This window comes from Monodon monoceros, unplaced genomic scaffold, assembly GCF_005190385.1.
Source record: "Monodon monoceros isolate NGI ecotype Baffin Bay Population unplaced genomic scaffold, NGI_Narwhal_1 Super_Scaffold_11, whole genome shotgun sequence".
Taxonomy (NCBI): domain Eukaryota; kingdom Metazoa; phylum Chordata; class Mammalia; order Artiodactyla; family Monodontidae; genus Monodon; species Monodon monoceros.
In genome coordinates this window covers 107,167,664-107,191,475 of record NW_021703767.1, presented here as the reverse complement: position 1 = coordinate 107,191,475, position 23,812 = coordinate 107,167,664, and the positions used below count along the sequence as shown (strand labels likewise).

At 39.8% G+C, this 23,812-nt stretch overlaps 1 protein-coding gene and 1 long non-coding RNA gene across 9 annotated transcripts in view; one reads left to right on the top strand and one right to left on the bottom strand.

Moving 5' to 3' along the window:
- Positions 1-2,142: 2,142 nt before the first annotated feature.
- On the bottom strand, positions 2,143-8,829 carry LOC114890833. 2 transcript variants are annotated; one of them, XR_003792370.1, is made up of 5 exons: positions 8,708-8,829; positions 8,130-8,307; positions 6,755-6,871; positions 4,250-4,335; positions 2,143-3,417 (listed from the first exon to the last, which is right to left on the bottom strand). It is a non-coding gene; the product is annotated as an uncharacterized LOC114890833 (long non-coding RNA). The 2 variants fall into 2 exon arrangements; XR_003792369.1 differs by lacking the exon at positions 2,143-3,417 and having other exon boundaries at positions 3,804-4,335.
- Positions 8,731-23,812, top strand: part of LEKR1 (leucine, glutamate and lysine rich 1) — a 269,467-nt gene continuing 254,385 nt past the window's right edge. For 4 of the 7 annotated variants that reach the window (XM_029214726.1, XM_029214723.1, XM_029214721.1 and 1 more), the window contains exons 1-2: positions 8,731-8,944; positions 11,902-11,991. In XM_029214726.1, coding sequence (XP_029070559.1) covers positions 11,944-11,991 — 48 coding nt within the window. In that variant the 5' untranslated portion in view covers positions 8,731-8,944; positions 11,902-11,943. Of the gene's footprint in view, positions 8,945-11,901; positions 11,992-16,077; positions 16,114-23,812 lie in introns of those variants that run through there. The other 3 variants (XM_029214725.1, XM_029214727.1, XM_029214722.1) reach the window with 3 other exon arrangements.

Sequence of the window (23,812 nt, the reverse complement as noted above, 5' to 3'; positions counted from 1 at the left end):
TGCAGTGTATTACTTATAATATTTGAATGTATCACCTTCCTCCAAAGATCTCAAAGCACCTTTGGTGAGTAAGGAATAGTCCTCCCCACACCTCTGGTGAAGGAGGTATGCTGTAAGCATTATTTCCATCATACCAGGATCCCACATGAGTCAGTGGCAGGGCTGCATTACTCAAGACATTTTAGTTCACAGCTCTAACCATCAGAGGACTGCCTACACATTCATTCATTCACTCATTTTTTACTTCATTCAAAACATTCATTTGATGCAGTTTGCTAGGCACTTAGGTTCAAGTCCCTATTTCCTTACTGAACTTGCATCATACGAACAATCTGTTAAAAAATTTTTTCTCATAACAAATATTTAAAATTCAGAGCAGAGATTTTTCTGCATTTTGTGATTAATTCTATTTGTTTCATAGTGGCATACCTAGCAGTGAGTCACATGTATACTAAGGAAATGACTGAAATACAAAAAAATTTAAAGATGTATCTCTCTTATGTTATGGATGTCAAGCATGTGTCTATAACATAAAGCTTTTTTATTTTTATGTTTGCCTGGTGAGCTAAATACTCACGCTTTCTGTGTCTAATTATAAGTGTCTGCTGTGTGTTATAGCTGAGTTGGTACAAGATGTTCAAGACCATGAAAGGATGAATGTAATGGCTTCCTCGTGTCATGGTCAATTTTTTTTTTTTCAGTTCATTTGTCCTTTTAAGTAATCATACTGTTTGTACCCTGACTCTCGTACTGAATTCACAATTATCCCTCTTGCCAAACCATGCCTCCTGACTTGACTGTGTAGACTGAATTTCATGCAAGCATATGCAAACCCTGTGCACCGCCTGTCGAACGAAGTAATATAAGCAAATTAAAGGCACATTTTAACGACTTTTGAGTTCCGTGTTTGAGTGGTTTTTAGACAGTTACCTACTGGGCAAAGTATAATACACCGATTCACAGAGGTCATCATCAGTGTGCGCCTCCCAAACGGGTTTGCTCATGGAATCCACCCTTAACTGTGCACGTCGCATTTTCTGGCCCCTGGAAGGGTCTGATTCACCCCCAGCTCCCTCTGCCAGAGCCGGCGCGCCGCAGAGGCCGGGGTGCGTGACAGGCTGCACTTCCCAGCCCTGACGCTGTGGTAACTGACTAAGCTCATCGCCGCTCGTCACGACACGCGCAGCCTCGGCGGCACGCGGCATAGCGTGAGAGGCGCCGGGGCCGCCGGCGCGCCCACCCCGAAGCCTTCGTGCAGACGCGCCTCGCCGCTCCTTGGAGACCCAGACTGCTTGTCACCATGCCGCCGTTCTCAGGCTGCAGAAAGACGGCCTCCGGACGTCAGCAAATAACCTGACCTCCCAGGCGGTAGCCTTCGTTCTTTTCAGCCTCGACCCTGTCCCTCACCGCCCCCTGACGCACAGCTGCCAACCCCCTCGGAGTGGGAAAGTACCGGGTCAACGTGGTCAGTCGCCCGGCAACGCCACTCGCCTCACGTGCGCCCCGGGTTCCCGGCAGGCGGGGCTGCGGTGGGGCGCTGGGGGGGAGGGCGCGCGACCCCGTTCCCGGGCGTCCCTGTCCCGGGGCGCAACATCGGTGGGGCGCGAAGCTGCTGTGGCTCGCGACCGAGCTCCCGGGCAAGGCAGGCAGCGAACAAGCGCCGGGGCAGCTCAGGAAGCCGACAGGTGTCCGCGGGGCGAGACCGATTCCTCGCCTGCGTTCCCCATCGCCCTCGTCCCGCCGCCCGTGCTGTTTGCTTTACAGCAGCGGAGCTGGGCACTTTTCGGCCTTAAAATGAGCGCATCAGCCGGTTGGGCTCAAGTCGGCGGCGGGGGCCGGGCGGAACCGGATTCTTCGCGGGCTTAGGCGGGCCGGGTCGGCACGCGAGGCGGGCACTTGGCTGGCCAGGAAGCCCGGGTGCGCGCGGAAGCGGCGAGCGCAAACCGCCGGGGGCGGGGCCGCGGGGTTGCGTGACCCTCCGCCCGGCAGCTGCACGCACTTCGTGCCCCGGTCCGCCCTCCTAGCCTCGCCGGCAGCCTCGCCATCGCGAGGCAGGAGCACAGGTGCAGGAGGGCGGCGCCCAGTTTCCATTTTTATAACCGCAGCCGGGAGAGGAGTCACGCTATACTTCTGGGACGGGGAGTGAGTTCACCGGAGAGGACACGGCGTCTCCTTGTTATCGGAACCTGGGTAACATTTGGTAATAAAACCCGCTCAGACAGGATGTATTAAACGAACTGGGAACCAGAGCTGCTCTATCAATAAGCAGTCGTTCCGGGGAAACTTTCCAACGAAAGCTTTACATTAAGAGTCAGGGCACACAGGTGCGGTTCGTGTGACATGCTATCACAGGAAGGAATCAGAGCAAGGACGGTGGCTTTGGGACGCAAATTTTGTGCACTCTGCGCAAGAATTAGTAACAGAGTTGTGATGCTGTGCAAACTGTCATTCCTCCTAGAAGCGTTCTTGCCAGTGTTTTATTTTAAAAGAAGAGGAGCCTGATTTTAATGACGTAGTAACTGGAGAGCCCTCTATTACATGTTGACTCGAGAGTCCCAAGGACATTTAAAAGGAAAAAAAGTGACTTCACAGGACGCCATAATCCAAGTTCCTTCTCAAGATCATGTGCGGGAAAAATGTTTTTTTCACTCAGATATCTGTTTATATAATTCAAATATTTGTTGATTTGTAGATAAATCAAGTTTGGAGAGAAAAACAAAAATATTAACACCAAGACAGTTTAACACACAAGACCACTCCAGTCGTCTAAGCTCTCAAAATTCCACATTAACTGATTTATTTAAAGTTTTATTTGGTGGATCTATGCATTTATTTATTTCCCTATTATTACCCTTGGGCCTGTGGTGCCTAGTTACACACACACTTGTTACACAAGTAACACACCATTATATAAGAGGGGTTTCTCCGGGGTTAGGATACCTATCATAAACTCCCAGAAAGCTCTTTCAGAAGACACATGTTCACCTCTCAATTTACCACATGTGGAAAGATAGCAAGATTCGCTGTTTAATTTTAAAATGTTCTCCCAGCTAACTCAGATTCTCACTTGTGTATGTAGGAACGTTTATTTTATCTGCCTAGCACTCTTCCTGTCTTCTGGGACAGAACTGCCCCTTCTCGGATTCTGCTTCTGCCTTACTCTTCTAGACATGTAATTAGAAAGGGAGGTGTCATCATGTGTGGCCTTGCCTCCCTGGTCACCACAATTGGTCAGGAGGCAGGTACATGTCTCCTCCTGGCTTCAGTGATTTGGTCAAGGAATCGGTGTGTAACTCAAGGTGTGCTAAACAGTCATTTCCTGGCATTTTTCTAACTGGAGGTTGGGAATAGAAGCCCCTTTTCCTCTTGGTGTCAAAACTGGACTGTCAGCCACCACTGCCCTGCCACATGCAGACACTGTAAAAGAGAAAGGAACCAACTTTCAGTAAGTGGTAGATTCAAAGGGCTGAGACTTTCCATGACTTCTTAGAGTTCCAGAGTTCTCAAAGCAGTCCTGTTTCCTGCTTTCTTGAAGCTTGGTTATTTAGCTCTTCTGTTGATTCTGTGAGGTACCTTGACATTCTAACAGAATATACATTGATAGTAATAATTAACAAAATGTATATTTAGAATGCTGTGTGGAATACGTTTTAAAAATTTATAACACTATTTGTAACTTGCTTTTTTTTCATAGAAAAGAAGAATAGAATTCACTGGGACATTCATCACCAATAAACTACATCATCATTTTAAACAGCTTCACAATCTTCTTGTTTGATAAGTCAATTTATTTCATTTTGGTATTTCAGATTTTTAAACATTATAAACAAGACTGTGATGAACACTAAATATATGTGCTAATAACAAAGAACTCTCCCAGAAGCTTCCAGCAGCCTTCTCTTGGAGAACTGGGTCATAGGCCCACTCCTGATTTAAATAACTGGTAAAGGGGAAGTGGCCAGTAGAATTGACCTAATCTGAGCTCATTCCTGGAGTTGGGCTGATTCACGTGTGCTTAGGGGTGGAGGGAGGGGAGGGGAGGGGAGGGTGATGAGGTCTGGATTCCTGAACAAAAGGAAGAAGGGGGAATCAGGTGTCCACTATAATAGTTTTGAACATTTCAAGGTGTTTAAAACATAATGTATTAAAATACATTAATTTTTTCACCCTAAAAGCAGTGTTTAAGAGTGCTAGTTGCTCTACACCATTGCAAACCAGGGCTACTATCATTACTTTAATCTTTTTTCACCTGTTTGATAGGGAATTCCCTGATGGTCCAGTGGTTAGGACTCTGCGCTTCCACTGCACGGGGCACAGGTTCCGGGAACTAAGATCCTGCATGGTGCAGCCAAAAAAAAAAAAAAAAAAAATTCAAATGTTTGATAGGTCTGATAATAATGTTTGATTTTAGTTCATAAGAAAATCTCTTTAAGATGATTCACAACTCCTTATTTAATGGTATTAAAATATTCTATTAATAGATATAACAAAATGACAGGAAAATTGCCCTAATTCGATTCTTATAAATTCCATAGCTACCTAAAATTATAGGTGCAGAATCATGAACTTCATCTCTATAAAAGTAGAATGAAATCACTTCTGCCAGTCACGTATCAAACATGTTAGGCTCTTAAGTGCTTCATTAGAATCTTATGAAAATCTCAGAAACAAGTAATAATTTCATTAAACAAGCAAGTTCTTTAAAAAGTTGTTTTTTAAATGCATAAGGCAGTTGTCTATGTTCGGTCTTTGAATTCATTAACATTTGTTATAGGCTAGATATTGGATGCTAAGGTTTAAAGAACTATCAGTGCCATATTTTTGAGCATCAAATGCATTACAAGAGTTTTAAGTCACTACCTTAGAGGTTTATTCTTTTTGTGTTTTTAAATATATTCATGAAAATAAGTCCTAGGGATGTAATGTTCAGCATCGTGACTGTATTGTATATTTGAAAGATGCTAAGAGAGTAGATCTTAAAAGCTGTCATTACAAGAAAAAAAATTTGTATCTATGTGTGGTGATGGATGTTAACTAGACTTGTGATTATTTTACAATATAAACAAACATTGAATCATTCTTTTGGATACCTGGAACTAATATAATGTTATATGTCAGTTATATCTCAATTAAAAATAAACATATTCGTTTGACAAATATTAAACTATATTTGGCACGCAGTACATTTTTGGGTAAAGCTCTTACCAATAGTGAACAGGCCACAAAAGAATACATTTATGATCATCAAAAGTTTCACTGTTGAGCTTGACTTTTAATATTTGAAAGTAGATGTTTTATTGCTTTAAGGCCTAACTTGTCTCATTGGAAATTTTGTTCAATAATCATATTCTTAGGGCTAAAAAGAGTTCAGTACACAATTTATTTCTGCACAGATGACAAAACATTTGAACTCCTAGAGAGAAGCTCTATTTAAACATTGTGACCTTCATTTTATTAGGTACTCTAGTTTACACTGCACATGTGATGGATTCAAAAATATACAGAGTCTAAACCCACAAATAGTATTTTGTGTTCAAGCCACCTCTGGACCAGAGTTATTTGGGGTTCAAAATAGACAAAGCAGTTTTACAAAGGAGTCTAACTATTGATTAGCAGTTAAAAAAAACAGAAGAGAAAATCCTATCCACATTTTGGTGGGAATAAAATGTGGTAAGTACAAAAAGCAGGTGGTCACTTGTAGCTTTTTCTTTTTTTAATGAAGCTGTATGGGAAAAGTTATGAAAAAAGTAAGTATAACACAAAGTTACATTTCCAGAATTAAATACTTCTTGGGTATTTACATGTGACATCCATAGCAGGCTGAGGTCCCGTGGATACTGGCTGGCTGGCAGAGTCAGCTAACCCAATACAGGAGTCCCAGGTGCTTCTGCTTACACTCATATTCGGTCCAAGTATACTTTAGCGCTCAAGTGTTGGGTCATGCCCTTGGCCACTTCCATCATTTGAGTGAGAGTAAACAATAAATAGGATCTGGCTGAGTTATGTTTGGAAAGATTTCTCCATAAATGAGACATTGTGTATGAAATGCCAGGAAAGAGCCCAGTAAATGTTAGTTTTTTAAAAATTCTGCACTTGCATTGGATGGAACCCAGAAATAGCAGTGAAAAGCCATTGTTGCTTCCAATCTGGGAAGCCCGTCTGCAACGATTTTTTTCAAACTCTTGAGGATCTCAGTGTTGTGTTGTACTGTGTTCTGATTCACAGGATAACAAAAAAGTTGGGCTAACTGTAATTTTGTCATGCTCCCTTTGTACAGTTTTGAGCTCACTTTAAAATAAGCAATCTTGGGTAGACTTCCTGGTCTTTGTATCAGACTTGCAGACAAAGTACCTATCCTCCCAAATGCTTTTCATGTGGGCACAGGGAGAGGAGAGGAGGGGGCATAATATTACTTACCAGAATGAATGGGATGAATGACAATGCCTTGCTGGATAAATATCTTAGGTAAATTCAAATTCATAACAGAAGCATAGACACTGTGTTCTCACAAATGTTAATGCTGCAACACAAAGGTGTGCGGACCATGTGGAAAGCCCTAGTTTATCACTTTACAGAGACTCTACTTCCAAAACTAGGGAGTATTTTTTTTTTCCCCCCCGCTCTCAGGGGTCATTGACCCACAGGAGAAAAATAATAATAAAGGGTCACAGAAGGGGTTAAAAGGAACTCAATTTGGTTCTCACTGATTATTTTTAAAATATTTTTAAAAGTCACAATAAAAAGTGAAACTTACCTAGTTTAAAATTTAAGAAGAGGATAAAACAAAACTTTATTCAGTATGTCCAATGATGGAAATGCTTTAAATTCTGCTTCAGTTCCAGTATGGCCCGTAATGGGGTGGGGAAAAGGACTGGAAAAACAAAAGGGACAAGGATAAAAAACCTGGAGAGGTAAAGGGAGAGACTGAGACCAAGAAAGAGTCAAGAAAAAACACACACCAACAATGGGAAGAGGCTTTTTGGATTACTTTTTTTTTTTTTTTTAACTTTTTTAAAAACCTGTTTTGTAAAACCCTGTTACAACTCTTCATCTTTATCTTTTTTTTTTTCCTTCCAGGCAAGGCTTTGCGGGGAATCCTGCTGTAGCACTAGGGAGCGAAAACAACAGGTTCTCTTGCTTGCTCCCTGCAGGGGTGGGGTGGAGGGGGTGTGGGGGGCGAGCTGGTTCCTTATATGGAGTGAGGGTAGGGGTGGGTCTGTGGTGTTCAGGAATACAACTTTTCACTGCTACTCTTTTAACAAGGTCTGTTCTTCACAATTTATCCACTCTGTTTATCCTGTAAATTCTTACTGGGTCTACCAGTGTTCAGCAGAACTTTCTTTGATGATGAAAATGTTCTATATATGTGCTGTCTCATGTGGTAGTAACATGTGCCTACTGAGGACTTGAAATGTGGCCAGTGCAATAAAGGAATGGAATTTGAAATTTTATTTCATTTTAACCAAATTAAGTAGTCACATGTGCCTATCTTATTGGACAGTGTGAAGGTCTAAGGGACATTTACAGTGGAAGGAAAATCGGTCTCAATGTCACTGTACATATGAATAAGCACAGGTGAAATGAGACCACACAATGAATTACAGCCTTGCAGCTGGATCTTCTCCCATCCTTAAAGTGTTTCCTTATCATATATACAAAGTACTCAATAAATATTATTAATGCTAATAATCATACAATAGCCAAACTAGCCTCAGAAGAGTGATCTTGCTTTAGGTGTGCAATTTCTGTTCTAGATAAAGCACTCCATGGATCTGGATGCTAAACCCCCTAACCTAAACCCCCATTGTTACAAAATGAGAACAATCCTACTTCATTGTCCCTCCAAGAAACATGCTGAGGATGAACAGCTCTGAAAGTTCTTTGCATTTCTCATAAACACGCTGTACTTGACCACTTCTTTGGCTGTCCTCTGCTTCCCTTAACCCTCTCTTCCATCCTCTAATTATTGCTTATCTTTTCCAAATGAAGAAAGATGCTCTCTTTTAGGGAGTGGAAACAGAAAGTCACTGGTAGACGTTGGGGCAAAAATATCAATCAGGTTAAGTGTATTTTGTATTTTCTTTGTATTTACTCAACCTTATTTCATTCAATAGTAGTAAGTCTCTTACCCGCCTAGCAAGCTGCGAATGTTCTATTTCTTGGAAGGGCTGCATTTCGGACCTCATAAAATCCTCAGAGGAGAGATCTGGACTATGAACGAGTTCCCTGCATGGATTCAGTCACTGAGCATCACCCCAGCCTGGTATGCAGTTGCTTATTACGTAGTAGGTCATCCATAAACACTTTCTTTTGAACGAAGAAAGGAAAGTAAGTCACGTGTAAGGGTGGGCAGCCTTCTATAAATTGTGGACTAGCGGGTCTCAAGATATCTTTTGAACTAAGACTTTCATCTTGACTACTTTTGGACTAGTATGAAAATTTTACTAACACCTTCCCAATTAACTTGCCCTCCCTGCAATGACTGAGACCAGAGCTTCCCTTTACACCCATGACCTCTACAGGCATCTCTCTTCTTTCCGCTCGAGAACAATAATTGCTGCGTCAGCCACAAGGACTCTGGGGCCTGACGTGAGAGGTAGGCGGACTTTGGCCTCCACCTCAGCCAGCGTCTCTCCAACCCGCCGCACAGCTGGGAACGTCTCCCTCCCCCACTCCAGCCCGCCCTCCCCTGCCTCGCCCTTCTCACCCATTGCTTCCCTCTCACAGCCCCCAGCGTAAACCCAGCCCTTTCTCCGAGCCCCGCCGCGAGATTTCCCGCCTCCGCGCAGCACTTGGGAGCCCGGGCGGCGCCCGGGAGTCCCGCTTCTGCGTTGGGGAGCGGCGTGGGCGTGACGTCATCGCGCCCTGACGTCAGGCCGACGTACAGCACTGTGTCCTGGGAGACCGGGAAAGCCGTTTCGCACCCGGCAGAATTGAAGTCTAGGTGAGAGACAATGGAAGGTTTCCTTGAGCCCTGGGATGACCCGGTCCCCGGGCGCAGTTCCGGAGCGGAGGCGTGCTGGCCCCCGGGGAGAGGGCCGGAAAGCCGAGCCGTGGTCTCGCGCCTAGTGGATGGGCCCGGCGCCTAGCCTCTGACCCCAGCTGCAGCCCCTGTAGTGTCTCCGCAAGCCCGCCGGGCCCGACGCCCTCTTCTCCCCGCGAGTGCGCGGCTCGGCTTGACCCCGCACCCTCCTCCTCCTCCTTCGCCTCTTCCTGCCACCGCAGGTCCCGATGGAACGGGGTTAGAAAGGGACAGATTTCAAAACCCTTGCAGCCGTTTTGGCTGGACTTGCAGTTGGTTTCTGTTTGGAAAATCCCGCCTCTTTAGAAAAGTCTTAGGACGTGAACTTCCGCTTCACCTGACCCTGACCTACTCATCTGTGGGTGATTCACACCAAGGGAATAGTTCTTTAGGGAAGGGCCTGAGAGCTGAACGTGAGTTAATGGCCCAACGTGACACTGGTGTCAGGAAGGGAATCGGAAGTGAGCAGTCGGGGACGTGTCTGTATTTTTGACATCTGCCTCGTGATCCTGTCAGAGAGGTGGTTCACAAATACCTACGCGGCTGATGCTGGTTATCACCTCACCTCCTGTCTAAGGGCAGTCTACAAAGTGTGTAATGTGAGAGAATAAAAGGGTCTCTTTTGATAAAAAATGTAAAACAATGCAAGAGCAAATTAAAAATTAAAAAATTTCCCTCTTGCCTAAAGGGAAAGAGACCTCTTGCCTCCCTTTCTTGGGAAACCTCTTATTTGTGAGGGCTTCCTCTATTCCTTTAATATGTATGCACATATTTTAAAGACCCAGAATGTTCTTCTGGAGCACCTGGGAGCCATTTCTTTAAAATGTAAACATCAAGGAAGATAAGGCCCCTATCTCCATATTACCTTGAGAGTTTCGTACTTCTAGTAACCACCTGCTTTGTCATAGAGATATGTATTCCTTAGAACAAACGCTCTTAGCTAGCACAGGTGGCTACTTCAATTACCAGTTGAATTGAAAACAAACTATGAAAGAGAGTACAGCAAGCTGTGTTGAGGACAAGTTATCATTTATCTTGAGAACATTGTATGTAATGGAGTGTATCCGTTTGGCTGTATTAAAAAGAGTGGGATTTCCTTCTGTCTTTGTAATCTCATTAGCAGATTAGCTGTGCTGTGCATCACAGTCTAGTTAAATGCTTATTCAGTAATAAAATTGTTTTCTCTCTGCATCATGGAGAGATTTTCTGGATTGGCAGGATATTTTGTTTTTAATTTTTCCTCAATAATCAGACCTACCAATTTTTCCCACTCGGTATAATAAGGCCACAAAATTGGAATAGATTTAGAATAATGATACTGTTCCACTATACCTTGTTTATAGTGTCTCTAGATCCATGCTCTCAAATGAATTTATGCATGAAATTTAAAAATGAGATTTAGTTGGTAATTTTAGGAAAAATTCTGCTCCCAGTAGAGTTTAATTAAGATGATGCCATCTTATTTTACTGATGGTGAGCCCATTGTAAAATGGCAGAAATGAGAATAATGAGCTTTCTGTGAGGAATGAGCTCTTGCCACATCACCATGACAGTCTGCCAAACATCAGATGATTATGTACTTGGCCATGTGGGCCTATGTTAACTACATCAGTTAACTTTACCCCCCATCCCCGCACGCAGAAACACATTATGTTGATGTCAGAAGATAGCCCATTAGCTATTTGTTTTAAACAGCAGCTCGTTAAAATGTGGAGCTCTGTGCTACCACAGGGGATGGGAAATCCTCTCTTCCACCAATACTCGCACAATTAAAATACTGCCTCTACAGGAATTTTTGTCAACTACGATTTTCCTGGCACCTTGCTATGTTGCTGGGGTTACTGTCTCTGATAGAGTACTATGCCTCTTCAGTCTCTCTTTGTCAAAATCTTGTCCTGATCAAAAGTAAACCACCTCAGGTAGCCTTCACTAATTCCCTACTCCCATGAGAAAGATAAGACATTTTTTTTCCTGAACTTCTAGATTTGTTCCTTGTCTACAACTCCTGGCCCTCAGGCCTTCTTTCCTGCTATGGAATTGTGCCTGTATCATCTTACTCTGCTGTCCCCCTTCACTACTCCTCTGTCTCTCTCTCTCTCTCTTTCTATATATACATATCTCTCACTCCTGAAACTGGACTGTCTATTCTTTCTCCACATTTGGGAAGGATTTTAAAAAAAGAACCCAAAGTGCCCCTTCATTCATCTTGCGTGGTTTTATGAAAGTAGTGATAGAGTTTTGTATTGAATTGTTTCATTAGAAAATGAAAATCTTTTAAAAGTAAAACGTCTGCATAAAAATTATGTAAATGTCCATCTGTGGTAAAATTGGCACTTGGCTTCTCATGCTTTGATGACTCTTCTGTTCAGTGCCTGCATATCATACTTAACCTGATAACTCTAAATATCTTTTTCTGCACTTCATCATTTAAACCAGCATTCATGTCACAATTGCTTTTCTTATCTGCTGAACTAAAATACTCTATTTAGATATTTTTTCTAGCAGCTTTTCAGAAAAAACCACTTTCTTTTAAATGAAATAAATCGATCCGTTTAAAAGTTTGTTATCCTTATTCTGTATTTGCAAAGCAAATAACTAGTGGTAAACCACCACAGAAGTTACAATTAGACTATAAAGTTCCAAAGAGAGAAAGTATTATTTCTAATTCAGTACTCTCTCTCGAGGTCTTTCCTGTTCTATTGGCCTCATAACTAACTGAAAAAAACCCATTTGTACCTTTTAACTTTGAGTTGATGAAACAAACATCTGTTGAAACAGTTATCACCATTGATCCCCAAATACTCCTAGGAATTTATTTCTTTTAATTTGAATTTTCTTCACATTGTTTTAATTCTGACTATCACCATCAATGTTTTTAGATTATTTTACTTCAGAGCTCCCTCAGTATATCTTGAGAAATTATGGATCGTCACATTCCCATGCATGCATTACCTGAAGAAATCCAAAAGGTATGATATTATGTTATTACAGCACAACATTAGGAGCATTTTAACAGATAATTCTAAAACATGGGAGAATGAATTCAGAGGTTTTATATTTATTTTAGTCAGAGGATCTGCAGTGAATTGGTGGGGTAAGGAAGGGAATAATTATAATGGTCAAAACTGTAGAATTCAATTCAGTGCAAAGAATGTTCAGCCTGTGAAAGAAGAGATATATAATTCTGGCATGGTATTTGACCAGGTGTTTGTGGACCTCTTGTGAAAAGAGGGCTCCAGCAATGGCCAAATACTATATTTAGATATTTTTCTAGCAGCTTTTCAGAAAACAAACAAACAAAAACTAATTTAAAAAAAATCAACTGACATTAATGGGTCTGTTTAAAATTTTAAGTGATATTTATTCTATATTTGCAAAACAAATAATTAGTAGTAAACCACTACAGAAATTATAATTAGTTTGTAACTTTTTATGATGCAAAAATTTTAAGTGTGTCTCTCTATAAGGGTCTGTTTCAGTTTCACCTTAATTCTTATTTTACCGTGTTTTAAGGCCTTACATATATATCAACTCATTTAATCTGGTTAACAATCAATTCTTTTTCACCGTTGCTGTGCTACTTTCCTCCCCGTTAATTTATAGCTGTCCTCAGGCAAAAGCATTTCTCCCATGTTTAGTTTGGCAATGCATACATTGCTAACAGCATAATTAAAAATATATCTCTTTGAAACTGATTGACAAATTATGAATTAAAACCTCAAACCTTAACTGTCATTAATCATTCAGTTTTTAAAGTAAATCTATAGTCAGCTCTTAATTAATCGCCAGTCGTTAGTTTTTAATTAAAAATTGCAGTCAGCTCTCAGATATGCTTTTATCCTTTGTGCATGTTGTTTTGGGCTGCCTGTTAACATTAATCATGCCATTGATTTAACTTGATGCTTACTTCTACTGCATGTTCTTTAGATTTATGTAAATGGCAATCTAGCAGTAACTGGAAGGGAAGTCCAGTTACTAGATAAGACCTTTTAAACCATTGCATTTAATTTGCTTCACCTTTTAAGTATGAGAGAGTAAGCACAGAGGGAACTCAGCTCTGCTATGCCTACCTGAGAAATGGTGCCTAGATGTGTTTGAAGACATGGAGTGTCCTATCTCTCCCTCAACTCAGTTACTTCCGTGTACTAGCCTGTGTGGTAGAGATTAAAAGAAACAAAACAAAACAATCTGCAAGAAACAATACCCATACTCAGATACTAGTCATCTGTCAGGAAGCAGATATATAATGACATGAAAAAAAAAAACCCTCTAAAAGATAGTGTTTGATTTAAATGTCACATAAGATAGTATCTTCTCTGAAAATGGAGAAGGTAGGGAGAGGAATCCCTGAGTATTAGGATGGTCAAGGGAGGATCTTTATGCAGGAGATAGAACTGGAATTGGCCCCTGAAAGCTAAATATTTCTAGAGACAGACAGGGAATAGGGCATTCTGGGCCTAGAGAACAAAAGCTTACTGGTGAGAAGAAACTGGCCAGGTTACAGAATGTTTAACAACGTAAGTGTTTTAAATGCGTGAAAGAGTATGTATTTATTTTAACAGAGTTTTTATGACTTGAAGAATGCGTTTGTTTTTTTTTAATGTTTAAGTAAATTGTTTAAAAACGCTAAAACCAAGCATTTTATAAATATGGTTATATTCTTAAAGCTTGAATGGCAGGCAGCTGTCCATATAGTGCAGAGAGGTGAGGAGGCCAGGAGCAGCTCAGTTGCCTAAGGTCCTGGACAAGTGAGCTGATAGTAGCCCTTGGCCTGCTAAATGTTTAGAGTATAAAGTGCAGCTTTGCACTTTTTCAGACCTAAGTTAGATACACTTGTACAACAAATATTTATCAGGTGCCTATAATGTGCCAGACACTGTTTTGTGTACTTGATGATAAAGCAACCAAAAATATGTACATGCATCCCACAGCCTATTAAAGCTAAGTCTGAGCATGTCAGTTACTTGTTTTCCATAACTTCTTACCTATATTTGATTCCTCTAGATTGTCCGTAATATAACTGGTTAAATTGTCTAGTGATCAGCCAGTATATCTATTTAGTCAGCTTGCATACATCATTCTATACACAATCATGTTAGATAGATATATAGCTTATAATAGTAATAGGAGTACTTCAGATTACAACCATTTCATTATTCAGATAAAACAAATCTTTGTGTTTCATAATGGCTTGGAAATTGTGCTACAGTTCTTTATTGGATAGAAAAAGACATGAGGTGGGTGGATCAGTGTACAGTGACAGAGAGGTCTTTCAAAGGCTTTTTTTTTCTTGTTCTTTTGTTAACTTTTTATGTTAGTTTTTATGCTGGCTATTCTTTCTAGAGAAGGCCCTGCTGTGTTTCCTTTTTTTCTGTGTGTAGTCAAGGAAGGTTAGTGTAGAAATCAAGGAAGGGAAGGGAAGGGGAGTCTTTCCTCTTTATTTCTTTCTGTACTTTTGCTGTATGATATGGAAATGGGATGGTTGATGAAATACATGAGATATGTGATAAAGGAAATGAAAATGGCTGTACTACACTGTACTACTAATAGTAAAATAGGTAGCAGTAGAAAGAGTTGCAAGAAAAAGTAAATGTGTGTGTGTGGGGCAGGGGGAGATGGCCACCAAAGGAAAAGTGTGGAGAAGAATGCTGATGATAATAAGCTCTAGTTAGAGAGTCCATTGCCTGATTAGAAAGCGAAGATTGTTAAATCATGCCCCCCACTCCCTGCCCAGTCTCATCTTAGGGAAGAAAGAATAAGATAATCTTTTGACTATCACTCCCTAATCTTTTTGCTTTTTATCACAATTTCTGATTGAGCATAAAACATGTTTCAGGTTCCCATTTCCCCAACTGGCAGAAAATGTAAAACAGGTCCATGGGCTGGACGGCAAGACCATACTTAATCCCCTTTGCTGCTAGACTCCACAGCTTACTTCTATATGTACTTAGATCATATCTATAAATCTACTCTCTAGACTAAGCTGACTCCTACCTGTCTCTGACCTCCGATAAGCAGTAGCTTTGCTAGAATTTTCATCTAGCATTCTGAAAGCAGAATGTACCTGTAATGATAGTATAGTTCTGTGTTTGGGATTTTATTGCCACAGTTTAAAACTAAAACAACATTTATAGATCAGCAAAGTAATAATTCTACATCTCTTCGCCCTTGAATGTCCACCTATTTCAGAGACATATGGACTCCTCTTTTTAGAAAAAAAGCAATGAATAACTTTCTTTTTTGCTGTTTTTGCTAGAAGACATACACAGAAGTCAGAACAACCTCAACAAATCAGTGGAAAAATCACTTATTTTGCAAAAGTAGAACTGACCTCTTTTTTTTTTAAATGGTGACAAAATGAGCACTTGTAATAGGATTTTAGCTTCAGGAGATATTTATTACCACAGGACACAAAGTAAAATAAAGAGACCGGAGTTATTTATTTTGCAAAACAGAAGTGGCAGTGCAAGGGCTGGAGAGCACACTGTTCTTTCTGGGATAACAATCCCTTTCCCTACCAGTAACAGCTCATTTTGTCCTGTTTCAGTAAAGTAATCTTAGTACTTTGGAACTTTGAAATTTATTCAGAATAACAGTTTTATATTTCCAAGCACAGATTGTCATTGCCAGAAAAAATAAACTTAATTTTCCAGGTCATTTTGGGCCACTGTGGCTAGGGACAGATTTTGTGTTCAGTTAAAGTAGAGAAAAAAAGAGAAAACTGTCTTAGAAACATTAGTGCTAGCATCCTGGAAGAGTAGTGATGTGTGTATGTGTGTGCAGTATATGTGTTGTCTTTTTAAGCAATTGTGCTTTTGAAACTAATGACAAAAGAAACATAGGTGTGTCATGTATAATTTGTGTATGAAAACAACGTTTCTTAAAATTGCTCAATAAAATTTCTTTATGGATTAATCTCTGGTATTTTAGTCCCAGATTTGCATATATATATATATAGCCTTAAACCATTATCATTATTGTCAACATTATTTTTTTTTTCAGTGATACATATACATGTATCTATTCTTTTTCAAATTCTTTTCCCATTTAGGTTGTTACATAATACTGAGCAGAGTTCCCTGTGTTATACAGTAAGTCCTTGTTGTTATCCATTTTAAATATAGCAGTGTGTACATGTCAATCCCACACTCCCTAACTATCCCTTCCCCCTAACCTTCCCAACTGGTAACCAAAAGTTCTTCTCTAAGTCTGTGAGTCTGTGTTGTAAATAAGATAAGTTTGTATCATTTCTTTTTAGATTCTGCATATAACCGATATAAGATATCTCGCTTTCTCTTTCTGGCTTACTTTACTCAGTATGACAATCCCTAGGTCCATCCATGTTGCTGCAAAGGGAATTGTTTCATTGTTTTTAATGGCTGAATAATATTTCATTGTATATATGTACCATAACTTCTTTATCCATTCCTCTGTCAATGGACATTTAGGTTGCTTCCATGTCTTGGCTATTGTAAACAGTGCTTCAATGAACATTGGGGTGCGTGTATCCTTTAGAACCATGTTTTTCTCCATATATTTGCCCAGGAGTGGGATTGCAGGATCATATGGTGGCTCTATTTTTAGTTTTTTAAGGAACCTCCTTACTGTTCTCCATAGTGGTTGTACCAATTTACATTCCCACCAACAGTATAGGAGGGTTCCCTTTTCTCCACATCCTCTCCAGCATTTGTTGTTCGTGAATTTTTTGAAGATAGCCGTTTTGACTGATGTGAGGGGATATCTCGTAGTTTTGATTTGCATTCCTCTAATAATTAGTGATGTTGAACATCTTTTCATGTGCTTCTTGGCCATCTGTATGTCTTCTTCAGAGAAATGTCTATTTAGGTCTTCTGCCCATTTTTTGATTGGGTTGTTTGTTTTGATGATATTAAGCTGCATGACCTGTTTGTAAATTTTGAAGACTAATCCCTTGTCAGTCACATCATTTGCAAATATTGTCTCCCGTTATGTGGGTTTTCTTTTTGTTTTGTTTATGATTTCCTTTGCTGTACAAAAGCCTTTGAGTTTAATTAGGTCCCATTTGTTTATTTTTATTTCCATTATTCTGGGAGATGGATCGAAAAAGATATTGCTGCGATTTATGTTAGAGAGTGTTCTTCCTATGTTCTCCTCTAAGAGTTTTATAATCTCCAGTCTCACATTTAGGTCTTTAAGCCATTTAGAGTTTATTTATGTGTATGGTGTTAAAGAATGTTCTAATTTCATTTTTTTACATGTGGCTGTCCAGTTTTCCTAGCACCATTTATTGAAGAGACTGTCTTTCCTCCATTGTACAGTCTTGTCTCCTTTGTTGTAGATTAATTGACCATAGGTGCAGGGGTTTGCTTCTTGGTGTTCTGTCCTGTTCCACTGATCTATATTTCTATTTTTCTGCCAGTACCATACTGTTTTGATGACTATAGCTTTGTAGTATAGTCTGAAGTCAAGGAGCCTGATTCCTCCAGCTCCATTTTTCTTTCTCAAGATTGCTTTGGCTATTTGGGGTCTTTCATTTCTCCATACAAATTTTAAGATTTTTTGTTCTAGTTCTGTGAAAAATGCCATTGGTAATTTGGTAGGGATTGCATTGAATCTGTGGATTGCCTTGGGTAGTATAGTCATTTTGAAAGTATTGATTCTTCCAATCCAAGAACATGGTATATCTTTCCATCTGTTTGTGTCATCTTCGATTTCTTTCATCAGCATCTTATATTGTTCTAGTTTTCTGAATACAGGTCTTTTGTCTCCCTTAGGTAGCTTTATTCCTTGGTATTTTATTCTTTTTGATATGATGGTAAATGGGATTGTTTCTTGAGTTTCTTTTTCTGATCTTTCGTTGTTAGTGTATAGGAATGCAACATTTCTGTGTATTAATTTTTTTTTTACATCTTTATTGGAGTATAATTGCTTTACAATGGTGTGTTAGTTTCTGCTTTATAACAAAGTGAATCAGTTATACATATACATATGTTCCCATATCTCTTCCCTCTTGCATCTATCTCCCTCCCTCCCACCCTCCCTATCCCACCCCTCCAGGCGGTCACAAAGCACCGAGCTGATCTCCCTGTGCTATGCGGCTGCTTCCCACTAGCTATCTACCTTACGTTTGGTAGTGTATATATGTCCATGCCTCTCTCTTGCCCTGTCACAGCTTACCCTTCCCCCTACCCATATCCTCAAGTCCATTCTCTAGTAGGTCTGTGTCTTTATTCCTCTCTTACCCCTAGGTTCTTCATGACGTTTTTTTTCTTAAATTCCATATATATGTGTTAGCATATGGTATTTGTCTTTCTCTTTCTGACTTACTTCACTCTGTATGACAGACTCTAGGTCTATCCACCTCATTACAAATAGCTCAATTTCATTTCTTTTTATGGCTGAGTAATATTCCGTTGTATATATGCGCCACATCTTCTTTATCCATTCATCCGATGATGGACACTTACATTGTTTCCATCTCCGGGCTATTGTAAATAGAGCTGCAATGAACATTTTGGTACATGACTCTTTTTGAATTACGGTTTTCTCAGGGTATATGCCCAGTAGTGGGATTGCTGGGTCATACGGTAGTTCTATTTGTAGTTTTTTAAGGAAACTCCATACTGTTCTCCACAGTGGCTGTATCAATTTACATTCCCACCAACAGTGCAAGAGTGTTCCCTTTTCTCCACACCCTCTCCAGCATTTATTCTTTCTAGATTTTTTGATGATGGCCATTCTGACTGGTGTGAGATGATATCTCATAGTAGTTTTGATTTGCATTTCTCTAATGATTAATGAAGTTGAGCATTCTTTCATGGGTTTGTTGGCAGTCTGTATATCTTCTTTGGAGAAATGTCTATTTAGGTCTTCTGCCCATTTTTGGATTGGGTTGTTTGTTATTGAGCTGCATGAGCTGCTTGTAAATTTTGGAGATTAATCCTTTGTCAGTTGCTTCATTTGCAAATATTTTCTCCCATTCTGAGGGTTGTCTTTTGGTCTTGTTTATGGTTTCCTTTGCTGTGCAAAAGCTTTGAAGTTTCATTAGGTCCCATTTGTTTATTTTTATTTCCATTTCTCTGGGAGGTGGGTCAGAAAGGATCTTGCTGTGATTTATGTCACAGAGTGTTCTGCCTATGTTTTCCTCTAAAAGTTTGATAGTTTCTGGCCTTACATTTAGGTCTTTAATCCATTTTGAGCTTATTTTTGTGTATGGTGTTAGGGAGTGATCTAATCTCATACTTTTACATGTACCTGTCCAGTTTTCCCAGCACCACTTATTGAAGAGGCTGTCCTTTCTCCACTGAACATTCCTGCTGACCATATGTGTGTGGGTTTATCTTTGGGCTTTCTATCCTGTTCCATTGATCTATCTTTCTGTTTTTGTGCCAGTAACATACTGTCTTGATTACTGTAGCTTTGTAGTATAGTCTGAAGTCAGGGCACCTGATTCCTCCAGCTCCGTTTTTCTTTCTCAAGATTGCTTTGGCTATTCGGGGTCTTTTGTGTTTCCATACAAATTTTGAAATTTTTTTTTTTTTTTTATTGCGGTACGCGGGCCTCTCACTGTTGTGGCCTCTCCCATTGTGGAGCACAGGCTCTGGACACGCAGGCTCAGCGGCCATGGCTCACGGGACTAGCCGCTGTGCGGCATGTGGGATTTTCCTGGACTGGGCTACGAACCCGTGTCCCCTGCATCGGCAGGCGGACTCTCAACCACTGCGCCACCAGGGAAGCCCCCAAATTGTGAAATTTTTTGTTCTAGTTCTGTGAAAAATACCAGTGGTAGTTTGATAGGGATTGCATTGAATCTGTAGATTGCTTTGGGTAGTAGAGTCATTTTCACAATGTTGATTCTTCCAATCCAAGAACATGGTATATCTCTCCATCTATTTGTATCATCTTTAATTTATTTCATCAGTGTCTTATAATTTACTGCATACAGGTCTTTTGTCTCCTCAGGTAGTTTTATTCCTAGATATTTTATTCTTTTTGTTGCAATGGTAAATGGGAGTGTTTTCTTGATTTCACTTTCAGATTTTTCATCATTAGAGTATAGAAATGCCAGAGATTTCTGTGCATTAATTTTGTATCCTGCTACTTTACCAAATTCATTGATTAGCTCTGGCAGTTTTCTGGTAGCATCTTTAGGATTCTCTATGTATAGTATCATGTCATCTGCAAACAGTGACAGCTTTACTTCTTCTTTTCTGATTTGGATTCCTTTTATTTCCTTTTCTTCTTTGATTGCTGTGGCTAAAACTTCCAAAACTATGTTGAATAAGAGTGGTGAGAGTGGGCAACCTTGTCTTGTTCCTGATCTTAGTGGAAATGCTTTCAGTATTTCACCATTGAGGACGATGTTGGCTGTGGGTTTGTCATATATGGCCTTTATTATGTTGAGGATAGTTCCCTCTATGCCTACTTTCTGCAGGGTTTTTATCATAAATGGGTGTTGAATTTTGTCGAAAGCTTTTTCTGCATCTATTGAGATGATCATATGGTTTTTCTCCTTCAACTTGTTAATATGGTTTATCACATTGATTGTTTTGTGTATATTGAAGAAACCTTGCATTCCTGGAATAAACCCCACTTGATCATGGTGTATGATCCTTTTAATGTGCTGTTGGATTCTGTTTGCTAGTATTTTGTTGAGGATTTTTGCATCTATGTTCATCAGTGATACTGGCCTGTAGTTTTCTTTCTTTGTGACATCCTTGTCTGGTTTTGGTATCAAGGTGTTGGTGGCCTCGTAGAATGAGTTTGGGAGTGTTCCTCCCTCTGGTATATTCTGTAAGAGTTTGAGAAGGATAGGTGTTAGCTCTTCTCTAAATGTTTGATAGAATTTGCCTGTGAAGCCATCTGGTCCTGGGCTTTTGTTTGTTGGAAGATTTTTAATCACAGTTTCAATTTCAGTGCTTGTGACTGGTCTGTTCATATTTTCTATTTCTTCCTGATTCAGTCTTGGCAGGTTGTGCATTTCTAAGAATGTGTCCATTTCTTCCAGGTTGTCCATTTTATTGGCATATAGTTGCTTGTAGTAATCTCTCATAATCTTCTGTATTTCTGCAGTTTCAGTTGTTACTTCTCCTTTTTCATTTCTAATTCTATTGATTTGAGTCTTCTCCCTTTTTTCTTGATGAGTCTGGCTAATGGTTTATCAATTTTGTTTATCTTCTCAAAAAACCAGCTTTTAGTTTTATTGATCTTTGCTCTCATTTCCTTCATTTCCTTTTCATTTATTTCTGATCTGATTTTTATGATTTCTTTTATTCTGCTAACTTTGGGGTTTTTTTGTTCTTCTTTCTCTAATTGCTTTAGGTGCAAGGTTAGGTTGTTTATTCGAGATGTTTCCTGTTTCTTAAGTTAGGATTGTATTGCTATAAACTTCCCTCTTAGAACTGCTTTTGCTGCATCCCATAGATTTTGGGTTGTCGTGTCTCTATTGTCATTTATTTCTAAGTATTTTTAAATTTCCTCTTTGATTTCTTCAGTGATCACTACGTTATTAAGTAGTGTATTGTTTAGCCTCCATGTGTTTGTATTTTTTACAGATCTTTTCCTGTAATTGATACCTAGTCTCATAGCGTTGTGTTTGGAAAAGATACTTGATATGATTTCAGTTTTCTTAAATTTACCAAGGCTTGACTTGTGACCCAAGATATGATCTATCCTGGAGAATGTTCCATGCGCACTTGAGAAAAATGTGTATTCTGTTGTTTTTGGATGGAATGTCCTATAAATATCAATGAAGCCCATCTTGTTTAATGTATCATTTAAAGCTTGTGTTTCCTTATTTATTTTCATTTTGGATGATCTGTCCATTGGTGAAAGTGGGGTGTTAAAGGCCCCTACTATGAATGTGTTACCGTGGATTTCCTCTTTTATGGCTGTTAGTATTTGCCTTATGTATTGAGGTGCTCCTATGTTGGGTGCATAAATATTTACAATTGTTATATCTTCTTGGATCTATCCCTTGATCATTATGTAGTGTCCTTCTTTGTCTCTTCTAATAGTCATTATTTTAAAGTCTATTTTGTCTAATATGAGAATTGCTACTCCAGCTTTCTTTTGGTTTCCATTTGCATGAAATATCTTTTTCCATCCCCTTACTTTCAGTCTGTATGTGTCTCTAGGTCTGAAGTGGGTCTCTTGTAGACAGCAAATATATGGGTCTTGTTTTTGTATCCATTCAGCCAATCTGTGTCTTTTGGTGGGAGCATTTAGTCCATTTACATTTAAGGTAATTATCAATATGTATGTTCCTATTCCTTTTTCTTAATTGTTTTGGGTTCGTTATTGTAGGTCTTTTCCTTCTCTTGTGTTTCTTGCCTAGAGAAGTTCCTTTAGCAGTTGTTGTAAAGCTGGTTTGGTGGTGCTGAACTCTCTCAGCTTTTGCTTGTCTGTAAAGGTTTTAATTTCTCCATCAAATCTGAATGAGATCCTTGCTGGGTAGAGTAATCTTGGTTGCAGGTTCTTCTCCTGCATCTCTTAAATATGTCCTGCCACTCCCTTCTGGTTTGCAGAGTTTCTGCTGAAAGATCAGCTGTTAACCTTCTGGGGATTCCCTTGTGTGTTATTTGTCGTTTTTTCCCTTGCTGCTTTTAATATGTTTTCTTTGTATTTAATTTTTGACAGTTTGATTAATATGTGTCTTGGCATATTTCTCCTTGGATTTATCCTGTATGGGACTCTCTGTGCTTCCTGGACTTGGTTAACTATATCCTCTCCCATATTAGGGAAGTTTTCAACTATAATCTCTTCAGATATTTTCTCAGTCCCTTTCTTTTTCTCTTCTTCTTCTGGAACCCCTATAATTCGAATGTTGGTGCGATTAATGTAGTCCCAGAGGTGTCCGAGACTGTCTTCAATTCTTTTCATTCTTTTTTCTTTATTCTGCTCTGCAGTAGTTATTTCCACTATTTTATCTTCCAGGTCGCTTATCTGTTCTTCTGCCTTAGTTATTCTGCTACTGATCCCATCTAGAGTATTTTTAATTTCATTTATTGTGTTGTTCATCGTTGTTTGTTTCATCTTTAGTTCTTCTAGGTCCTTGTTAAATGTTTCTTGCATTTTGTCCATTCTATTTCCAAGATTTTGGATCATCTTTACTATCATTATTCTGAATTCTTTTTCAGGTAGACTGTCTATTTCCTCTTTATTCATTAGGTCTGGTGAGTTTTTATTTGCTCCTTCATCTGCTGTGTGTTTTTCTGTCTTCTCATTTTGCTTATCTTACTGTGTTTGGGGTCTCCTTTTTGCAGGTTGAAGGTTCGTAGTTCCCGTTGTTTTTGGTGTCTGTCCAGTGGCTAACGTTGGTTCAGTGGGTTGTGTAGGCTTCCTGGTGGAGTGGACTAGTGCCTGTGTTCTGGTGGATGAGGCTGGATCTTGTCTTTCTGGTGGGCAGGTCCACGTCTGGTGGTGTGTTTTGGGGTGTCTGTGGACTTATTATGATTTTAGGCAGCCTCTCTGCTGATGTGTGGGGTTGTGTTCCTGTCTTGCTAGTTGTTTGGCTTAGGATGTCCAGCACTGTAGCTTGCTGGTCGTTGAGTGAAGCTGGGTGCTGGTGTTGAGATGGAGATCTCTGGGAGATTTTCACCGTTTGATATTATGTGGAGCTGGGAGGTCTCCTGTGGACCAGTGTCCTGAAGTTGGCTCTCCCACCTCAGAGGCACAGCACTGACTCATGACTCCAGCACCAAGAGACTTTCATCCACATGGCTCAGAATAAAAGGGAGAAAAAGTAGAAAAAAAGAATTAGTAGAAGAAAGAAAGAAAGAAAGAAAGAAAGAAAGAAAGAAAGAAAGAAAG